This window comes from Rhamphochromis sp. 'chilingali', assembly GCF_963969265.1.
Source record: "Rhamphochromis sp. 'chilingali' genome assembly, contig: SCAFFOLD_82, whole genome shotgun sequence".
Lineage (NCBI taxonomy): Eukaryota > Metazoa > Chordata > Actinopteri > Cichliformes > Cichlidae > Rhamphochromis > Rhamphochromis sp. 'chilingali'.
Genome location: NW_027667083.1, coordinates 100,001 through 110,093, shown reverse-complemented (window position 1 = coordinate 110,093; position 10,093 = coordinate 100,001). Strand labels below are relative to the sequence as shown.

General features: G+C 47.4%; 4 protein-coding genes across 6 annotated transcripts in view; all 4 read left to right on the top strand.

Moving 5' to 3' along the window:
- The first annotated feature begins 48 nt into the window (after positions 1 to 48).
- Positions 49 to 10,093, top strand: part of LOC308391459 (uncharacterized protein) — a 36,543-nt gene continuing 26,498 nt past the window's right edge. Inside the window, exon 1 of one of the 3 annotated variants that reach the window (XR_013970626.1) lies at positions 49 to 370. The gene's annotated coding sequence lies outside the window, so the exon portion shown is untranslated. The remainder of the gene's footprint in view (positions 371 to 10,093) is intronic. The other 2 variants (XR_013970628.1, XM_080908027.1) reach the window with 2 other exon arrangements.
- On the top strand, positions 3,809 to 6,938 carry LOC308391464 (uncharacterized protein). The gene has a single exon (XM_080908031.1). It carries the CDS (start codon positions 5,883 to 5,885, stop codon positions 6,789 to 6,791), a length of 909 nt encoding a protein of 302 aa, XP_080764157.1. The 5' UTR covers positions 3,809 to 5,882; the 3' UTR covers positions 6,792 to 6,938.
- LOC308391462 (thioredoxin-interacting protein-like) lies at positions 6,945 to 8,419 on the top strand. The gene has a single exon (XM_080908030.1). It carries the CDS (start codon positions 6,983 to 6,985, stop codon positions 8,054 to 8,056), a length of 1,074 nt encoding a protein of 357 aa, XP_080764156.1. The 5' UTR covers positions 6,945 to 6,982; the 3' UTR covers positions 8,057 to 8,419.
- The window catches only part of LOC308391465 (cytosolic arginine sensor for mTORC1 subunit 2-like), a 1,413-nt gene continuing 640 nt past the window's right edge, over positions 9,321 to 10,093 (top strand). The window contains exon 1 of the mRNA XM_080908032.1: positions 9,321 to 10,093. This exon is cut by the window's right edge and continues 640 nt beyond it. Coding sequence (XP_080764158.1) covers positions 9,478 to 10,050 — 573 coding nt within the window. The 5' untranslated portion in view covers positions 9,321 to 9,477 and the 3' untranslated portion in view covers positions 10,051 to 10,093.

The window sequence follows — 10,093 nt, the reverse complement described above, 5'->3', positions numbered from 1 at the left end:
GTGTGTGTGTGTGTGTGTGTGTGTGACAGAGAGAGAGAGAGAGAGAGAGAGTGACACTTGCTGTGTATTTAAGAAACAAACGCTCAAAGAAACCAAACAGAATGACACAGGCAGAAAGACACTGTTTTATTTTGGTAACCAATGATGCATTTCTTCTCCCCTTGTACAGTGCACCCTGAAGCCGTGTGTGGACCAGGAGATCAGCAGAACAGGAACCACAGAGCGTCAGCGGCAGACATCCAAGCTGCACAGGGCACACGCAGCACCAGGCAGAATTAATGACGTCCCTGATCCACAGCTCAAGCCCAGCCACCCGCTGCCTCCTCGCCGCCTCCTCCCGGGACCTTCAAGGACCACCCACCAGCCACTGGTACACATTCCAATCTTACACAATGGCCCCAGCATCACAGGGCATCTCCTGACATTAAAATCTATCCTGATTTCTGTTGTTTTTCCCTCATCTCTGAGCCGCTGAGTGTGAGTGTGTGTGTGTGTGTGTGTGTGTGTGTGTGTCTCTCTCTCTTTTACACAAAAAACACATGTCAGTTGTTAAGGAAAATGTTATAAAACACTTCTTCAGTAAAGACTCAGAGAAGAGAAACACACAGAACTTCTTGCTAGCAAGGGCAGCCTCCACTCTAAGAGACTCCAGTGAGAGAACTGCCCCGGTCTTTATTTTATACTCCATTGAGCGTGTGTGTGTGCGTGTGTGTGCGCGTGTGTGTGTGTGTGTGTGTGTGTGTGTCTCTTTTACACAAAAAATACATGTGAGTGCACTTGCAACAACTTTTAATATGCAATGTACAGGACTTGCCAGGTAGGCGCCATCCTGTGGACCAAACATGCAATTGAAAGATGTTATTTTCGCCGGTATAACTCCTTCAGACACTTTGTACCGCATTGAGCCAGCAGAGGGAGCACCTCTTGTTCAATCCCAGTGGCACAGCAGCTGTACTACTCATTAACGGTGCTGTTTTTGACCATCCTTTGATGACACATTTGTGCTTGACAAAAACAGGAGCTGCCTCCTTATATTTGAGGTGACAACAACTGAGTTTGTACATGGCAAGGGGAATAACAGCAGAGGTAAAGACAGTGAAGATGTGATTGGGAGAAGGAAGCCAAGATTTAGTTGGAAGACAAGGTTACATTCTACATACTGTTGCTCAACTTTCTACTCTTACTATCTTTTTTGTTTGTTTTTAGTAGACTGCTCTTGTATTTTTATGCATCAGTTATGAGGTATAGAAAACTTTGAAGAACAAAAGAGCACGAGCACACAAGCTTGTATTGTTTTTGTTTTGTATTGGCACGGCAGTTTAAAAAAAAAAAAAGAAAAAAGGAAAAAAAAGAAAAAGATCCATCTGCGTATCTAATTAATGCTTTTTCAAATTAAGACATTTTGTTTTGTTTTTTCCTTTTTCTCAGTACTTGCCTGAACTGCATGGTGGTAAGAAGTAGTTTTTGGAGGAGTAAAGAAGGTTGTTGTTGGGCTGGTTAGCTTTGTCTGTCTTTGGAATTTTCTTACAGGACACCCAAGCATAACTGTAACATTTGGGGGCTTCGTCCGGTGGTCGAGAGAGGGAGTGTGGAGCAGGGAAATTATTTTACTGCTATTGTTAAATAATTGTCATCATTACCATTGCATTAATAATATAATCTGGAGTTTATATTGCATTCAGGGGTTAAACAGTGTCTCTTTCAGAAAGACTGAGTTGCAGGCTGACAGGAAGTTGTATGCAGAAGTGAAAGCAGGAAGTTATTTTGAGCAGCAGGCTAAGACGAGGCTTTAACAATGTAACAGATAGCTTTAAGAAGGCTTTAAGGTTTTATGCACACAGGTATTAAATTAACTTTGTATTCCAGGTGCAGTTATAACTATTTTATACATATTGCATATCTGTGCTTATTTGAGTTGATGTTCAGGTTCTTTAAAGGTCTTAAGCTTCAACTAGTGAGAGTGTCTAGATGATCCATGCTGAGGGAAAACTAGAACATAGAAGGAATTGCAATACATGCTTACAAAACACTTATATATCAGATCATTTTATATTAAGGTTTTAGTAGAGGTTCTTGGTTAAAACATTTATTTAGTAGAAGACATACACATAGTCTCAGTGAGCTTCTGGTCTGGTAAAAGGTCAGAAGTGCAACAGGTGAATTGAGAAAGAGCATTTGAGGACGAGACACAGATAGTAGGTGAAGAGGTGACACAAAGAGCATGTGAGGTCGTGACACACACACACATGAGTTAAATTTATTTAGAGGAGAGATTACTCATGTCTGGTTGTAACTGCAAAAGTGTCTCGGTAAAAGAGGAACCGTTCCTTGTTGTCTCGGCAAGAAAGAGGAACAAGACAAGAACTGAAAGGTAGACAGGAAGGGCTAGCCATGAAAATAGAAGATGATTTTCTGGGTGAAAAGTCATGATGGTGTTGATCTGATCTATGTATAAAATGTACCGGTGACGCATGAAGGGGCGTCAGTAAACAAACCCTGATGCTATAAAATATCTGTTCATGCTTTGATTAAGTCGAGGACTACTGGCTGTCTGCGTACAGAGTGTCTTCCCACACGTGTGTTCATTAAAATCATTGTTGGACCAAGATCCTCTGGACCATGGGTGGTGTGTACTCTCTTTCCTCAATTTTGAACCTTAACATTCTAGGCGCCATCCTGTGGACCAAACATGCAATTGAAAGATGTTATTTTCGCCGGTATAACTCCTTCAGACACTTTGTACCGCATTGAGCCAGCAGAGGGAGCACCTCTTGTTCAATCCCAGTGGCACAGCAGCTGCTCTGCTTCTGTGTGTGTGTGTGTGTGTGTGTGTGTGTGACAGAGAGACAGACAGAGAGAGAGAGAGAGAGAGAGACACTTGCTGTGTATTTAAAAAACAAGCGCTCAAACAAACCAAAGAGAACGACAGAGGCAGAAAGACACTGTTTTTTTTGTGGTAACCCATGAGGTCTTGCTATCGAATTGTACAGTGCATCCTGAAGCAAGGCCGAGCAGATGACATAGTGCTCCACAGGCCTGCTTCTGGTGCCTGCTCCTGTACCAACCTGCTGCAGAAACAGAAAAAGACAAGAAGTCACGTAAGATAAAACAAAGAAAATAATGTAAATACACACGGAAAGGATTTAAAGGAAGGGGGTGCCATAAACAAAAGTACAGTGAACAAAGGACGGGATGTCAAAAAAGACAGGGGGTGCCATAAAAAGATAAAGAGACAATCCTAATAAATGTATCTGACTCCAGCAATTTGCACTAAAATTTCTAGAAAGCTGGTTTTCTTTCTCCTGCTCGCCTTGTCTGAATATGGAGTAAACACAGAAAGACAAGAAAAAACAAGGGGAAAACAAAGAGAAAAATAGTAAGAAAACTAAAGATATGAAAGACAAGAAGTCACGTAAAATAGAAAGAAAAGCAGAAAAAGAAAAAGACAAGAAGTCAGAAAAAGAAAAGGACAAGCAGTCAACTTAAAAAAGCCCAAGTGGGAGGAGCTAACAAGAGTATAAAAGGCCAAGAGAGGCAAACAGAAAACAGAGAGACAAAGACAAGACACACTGGGTCGGCCTGAAGAAGGCAAAAACATGCCGAAACGTCGCGAACGGCCCAGTGAATGCTAAATGTGCACTAAAACCCTAGATATGGGCAATTTTTTGAACCAGGGCAGGGACACCACCACCCGGCCCCATCGATGGCCCGTGCACCTCAGGCTACCAGCTTGCTGGTGGCCTGATTCTTTTCTTAACACCTAACCAGCCAGTGCCTCGTGGGGTTGGGGGTGCCCCTGCCCTCTATCTTACCCTAACCCTAACCACAGGGGGGTCCCTAACACAAAAAACGAAGACAAGAAGTCACGTAAGAAAGAAAAACAAGTAGAAAAAGAAAAAGACAAGAAGTCACGTACAAGAAAGAAAGATAAGCAGAAAAAGCAAAAGACAAGAAGTCACGTACAAGAGAGAAAGACAAGTAGTCAGAAAAAGAAAAAGACAAGAAGTCACGTACAAGAAAGAAAGATAAACAGAAACAGAAAAAGACAAGAAGTCACGTAAGATAAAACAAAGAAAATAATGTAAATACACACGGAAAGGATTTAAAGGAAGGGGGTGCCATAAACAAAAGTACAGTGAACAAAGGACGGGATGTCAAAAAAGACAGGGGGTGCCATAAAAAGATAAAGAGACAATCCTAATAAATGTATCTGACTCCAGCAATTTGCACTAAAATTTCTAGAAAGCTGGTTTTCTTTCTCCTGCTCGCCTTGTCTGAATATGGAGTAAACACAGAAAGACAAGAAAAAACAAGGGGAAAACAAAGAGAAAAATAGTAAGAAAACTAAAGATATGAAAGACAAGAAGTCACGTAAAATAGAAAGAAAAGCAGAAAAAGAAAAAGACAAGAAGTCAACTTAAAAAAGCCCAAGTGGGAGGAGCTAACAAGAGTATAAAAGGCCAAGAGAGGCAAACAGAAAACAGAGAGACAAAGACAAGACACACTGGGTCGGCCTGAAGAAGGCAAAAACATGCCGAAACGTCGCGAACGGCCCAGTGAATGCTAAATGTGCACTAAAACCCTAGATATGGGCAATTTTTTGAACCAGGGCAGGGACACCACCACCCGGCCCCATCGATGGCCCGTGCACCTCAGGCTACCAGCTTGCTGGTGGCCTGATTCTTTTCTTAACACCTAACCCCATCATCAACAAAACAATAAAAAGTTGTCACAAAACCAGAGCTACAGCAGAAGCAAGAAGTCTTCCTTCAAAGTGCCTCGCTTATTTTTTTTTTCTTTTTGAGACGTGAAATTCCAAGACCCCTAACCCCCGAGAGGACGCCCCGCATGGGTTTTGGGTCTGATAAATGCACGCATACCCGGAGGGTCAGCGCTCATTTGCATGTATTAGCTCTAGAATTGCCACAGTTATCCAAGTAACGGATGAGCGATCAAAGGAACCATAACTGATTTAATGAGCCATTCGCAGTTTCACTGTACCGGCCGCGTGTACTTAGACCTGCATGGCTTAATCTTTGAGACAAGCATATGCTACTGGCAGGATCAACCAGGTAGCCCCTCAGGCGGCGGCAGCGGCGCGCACGCACGCGCTCGCTCGCTCGGGGCTACTGAGCCCTGTCGACCAGGGCGAGGCTTTCCGGACGCACGTGTGGACCGGGGCGAGGGTTCGAGAAACCGTGTTTGCCGGACGGGGCCCCGTCGCCCTCGCGGGGTGGGCAAACTCTGGGTTTGCCTACCCACTCTGCGACGAGGCCCGCCGTGGTATGACCACCGGGACAGACCGGGCGTCTCGGTCTCGCTACCGAGCGATCGCGTCTGGCGGGGGGGGGGGGAAGCGTGGGGAGGACAGGGCGGGGTCCGAGAACCACCACCCCCTTCGACCTTCGCGCTGTAACCCCCAGCCAGCGCTAGAGGCGAGCCTGCGGGCCGGAGGAGCTGACCGCCCGAAGGCGCCGGCGAAGGTGCCGGGCCCGGCGGCAGCCCTCTGATGGCAGGCCACGTTTGCCAGTCGATCGGGGTGGGAGGGCACAACCCTATAAAAAAACTTACCTGTTAAAATAAAGCCTGTATAAAGGAAAGAAAAAACTTACCTGTTAAAATAAAGCCTGTATAAAGGAAAGAAACAAAAAGGAAAACACTTATTCACCTGGGCTCGACTGAAGAAGGCACTTCTATGCCGAAACGTCTCGCGATAGCCCATTAGCTCTCAAACCCAAGACATGGGTAATTTTTGGAACCGCCGGGCAGGGTCTCCACCTCCCGGCCCCCATTGATGGACAGTGCAGTCAGGCCCTTGGTGGCCTGTTATCACCTAAACCCTAACCCCCTAACCAGACCCCCCTCCCCTCCGGCGGCCGGACATGCTGAAGTGTATCCCCCTGTGGCGCTGCAACCGCCACGTCGAGTCGGTGGACAAGCGGCATTGCAACTTGCAGACGGTTCCTGATGAAATATTTCGATACAGCCGCAGTTTGGAGGAGCTTCTCCTTGATGCCAATCAACTCAAAGAGCTACCAAAGCCTTTCTTCAGACTACTGAACCTCCGGAAACTTGGCCTGAGCGACAATGAGATCCAGAGACTCCCGCCTGAGGTGGCTAACTTCATGCAACTGGTGGAATTGGACATCTCCAGGAACGATATTTCTGAGATCCCAGAGAGCATTAAGTTTTGCAGGGCCTTGGAGATTGCAGACTTCAGTGGAAACCCCCTCTCCAGATTGCCGGATGGTTTCACTGAACTCCGAGCGCTCGCTCACCTGGCCCTCAATGATGTGTCATTACAGATGTTGCCCAATGACATTGGAAATTTGGCCAACCTGGTGACGTTGGAGCTCAGGGAGAACCTGTTGAAGTCTCTGCCCACGTCGCTCTCTTTCCTGGTGAAACTGGAACAGCTGGACCTGGGCAGCAATGAACTGGAAGTTTTGCCGGATACCCTCGGCGCTCTCCCCAACCTAAGGGAGCTGTGGCTGGACCGTAACCAGTTGTCCTCATTACCACCAGAGCTGGGAAACCTTCGTAGGTTGGTGTGTCTGGATGTGTCGGAGAATCGTCTGGAGGAGCTCCCGTCAGAGCTGAATGGCCTCCTGGCTCTCACAGACCTGCTGCTCACACAGAACCTGCTGGAGGTCGTCCCGGACAGCATAGGGTCTCTGAAACAGCTGTCCATCCTGAAGGTGGACCAGAACAGACTGACCCATCTGACTGATTCAATAGGCGAGTGTGAAAACCTCACAGAACTTGTCCTGACGGAGATAAGAAAGATCTAACCCAAGACATGGGTAATTTTTGGACCCGCTGGGCAGGGTCTCCACCTCCCGGCCCCCATTGATGGACAGTGCACTCAGGCCCCTGGTGGCCTGCTATCACCATAATCCTAACCCAGGAGGGAAGGACCGCGCATTCCTCGGTCCCCCCCAGGGGGGACGGGGCCGTAACCAACGCCCTAACCCTAACCCTAATGATGCGGGTGTCCGCGCTGAAGCTTCTGGGTCTGGGCTGCGCCAAGGTGGAGTACGCTAAAGGCAAGCAGCGGTGCCGACAGGAGGCCGAGTACCTCAGACATGAAACGGTCCTGCGGCTGCAAGACCAGCCCACAGACTCTGACGGCTCTGTGGTGTTGAGACCTGGCAACAAGTACGAGTACACGTTTGGATTCGAGCTCCCTCAGCAAGGGCAACTGGTGTCGTCATACAAGGGGAAGTTCGGCTACGTCCAGTACTGTGTCAAAGCCCTGATGGAGAGGCCGCAGCAGCCCGTGCTAGAGTGCAAGAAATGTTTCGAGGTGGAGGAGCCACTGGATGTCAACACCCCAGACCTGCTGTCTCCAGCAGGTGGCATGAAGGAGAAGAAAGTCACCTGCATGTTCATCCCTGACGGTCAGGTGTCATTGAATGCAAAAATTGACCGGCGTGGATTCTGTGAAGGCGAAGAGATCTGCATCAATGCGAAGTTTGAGAACACCTGCTCCCGCATTGTTGTGCCCAAGGCTGCCATCATAGCCAAACACACCTACCAGGCAAACGGCCGCACCAAGATCCTACGCCAGAAGCTGTCCTCGGTGCGTGGTAACCACATCATCTCTGGGATGTGCGACGCCTGGCAGGGAAAAACTATCAGGGTACCGAAGATCAAACCATCCATGCTGGGCTGCAACATCATCCGCGTGGAGTACGCTCTGATGATTTACGTACACATTCCTGGTAGTGACAAGCTGATCCTGGAGTTGCCTTTGGTCATTGGGACTGCCGGTCTGGGCAGCCGCAGCAACAGTGTGAGCAGCCAGGACAGTTCAGCCAGCACTGCCTCCCAGAGCTGGGTGTCTCTCAGGATGCCTTCTGAACCTCCGAGCTACTGCGACGTGACCCGGGACTGCCGCCTAGACCAGCCTCTCACACCTCTCCTTGATGACTTTGACGGCGATGACAGTCCCATCTTTATGAACGCACCAGCCTTCCAGTACCCAGCGCCGCCAGCCTACAGTGAGGCGGAGGAGGAGTTCAACGGCAATGCTCGCATGCTGCCGGTCGGCTGAAGTCCACCAGTGGGAACCGTGGAACTGTGGTCCACCTGTTAAGGACCAAACTTGAAAACAGGCAGAAGGTCTGAACTCCAGAGGAGGTTGGATGGAGAAGTAAAGGCACGAGTGTGGAGGTGGACTGAAATGTTGGTCGTTTGTTATGTCAGCTGCCTTCAACCTGCTTCATCGCTTATGAGTCTTCCTGCTCGTGCTCCTCAGACCAGAGATGTTGAGGCCCGATGGCACAGTGATATGCTGCATTTCTGAATAAGCTGCCCTTTCCAGAGACTCTCCATTTACAGCCACTATGACTTTGTTACTGGGCCGAGCACTGGCCTGCTGTGGCACCGTGGCTTTTTCTCATTGCACTCCAAGACTGTATTTTTACAGGACTACTCAAAAGGAAACATCCTTTTACCAGTCCACTCAGTTTGCATCGCTGTTACGAAATTGTTGGGAACACTGTTGCTTTTCAGAATCACAGCATGTAAATTTCTTCCTTAAATGTCAGTAGTGTTACCAGTGTTTGAAAAAAGTCCTTTATTCCTATATTGTTGCTTTTGACTCTCCTACTGCCCAGAAGACTCTGTTCAACTGAACAATGTTTTTGATGTGGAGATATGCAACTTCCACCAGTCACCACAGCTTGGTGACTGGTGCTAATTACTGCGAGTGCCGTCCATACCACACGCTCTCGATGGAACGCACTTTATCTGAGGATCCTTGTATCTGATCTGCAGTTGTCCCAGGCAACATTTCATTTAAGAGTTCCACTTCTGTGAATTCACAACTTCTGTTCTTTCAGGGCGCAGGGAAATCACTGTTAATGACTCATTTGTGAGAAAATATGTTTGTAATACGCTCTTGATACGTGCAGATGTTTTTGTATGAAAGCCGAGGGGAGAATATAAAAGGCGGAGCTCACACAGGAGCTCATTTTCCACTCGGCACTCGATGAGAGCACATCTCTGCCAGTCCAACTGTTGCCAGCTAACCTAGCTTACAGTTTTCTGTGTGCCACACCTGAAGAAGACCGTGTACGGTCGAAACGTTGTGTTTTTTGTGTTTATTTTTAAATAAACAGTTTTTTTTGGCACACCTTCTTTTGTTGTTTACTGTTTTTACGTGACTTTTTCCTTTCCACATTTTGGAAAGCGTTTTTTGTTCACATTAAAATTAAATAAATATTTTTTGAAGCACATTTAATTTTTTTTGGAAAAAAGAAAAGAAGAAAAAAATTCTGGACGCCATGGACGACGGCTGGACGGTGGTATGCTATGGCCGCCGCCGCCAACGTGACCGCCAAGTCTTCTGGGACGGGTACGGAGGGCCGCAGGGAGGGATGGACCGTGCACGCTCCTTTTCCTTTCGGAGAAGGGATTATCTTCCCCACCCTAACCCATTTTAGTCCTTCCTCAAATGAGAAGACGTAAAAGATGGAGCTTCATATTTTAGAGCACAGCTTGAAAGTGGCGAGTATAGAGAAAGAAGGGATCCAGATTTGCACTCACGGATTAATAAAACTCGCCTTCCTGGCCTCCAAAACAAGATGCAAGTTTTTCAGTTTGACAGAGACTCCAGAGGACTATACCATCATCGTCGACGAGGAAGGATTTAAAGAGCTGCCCCAGTCGGAGCACATCAGCGTTGCCGACGCCACGTGGGTGGCCCTTAACGTGGTGTCAGGAGGTAGCAACACATCCACTTCACAACCCATAGGAGTCACCAAAATCGCTAAATCAGTCATCGCACCACTGGCCGACCACAACATTTCTGTTTTCATGCTGTCGACGTATCAGACGGACTTCATCCTGGTTCGAGAGCGAGACCTCCCGATGGTCATGCACACTCTGTCTTCCGAATTCACTTTGTTTCGAGTGGTCAACGGGGAGACTGTTGCTGCTCACAATCTGGGGGTGACCAATGGCTTTGTGAAACCAAAACTAGTGCCCCGTCCTATCATTCACCCCTTATCCAGTCATAAGAAACAGAAAACGTACAAGTTGTGAAATAAGAAAAAGAAAAACGTACAAGTTGAGAAATGGAAGAAAC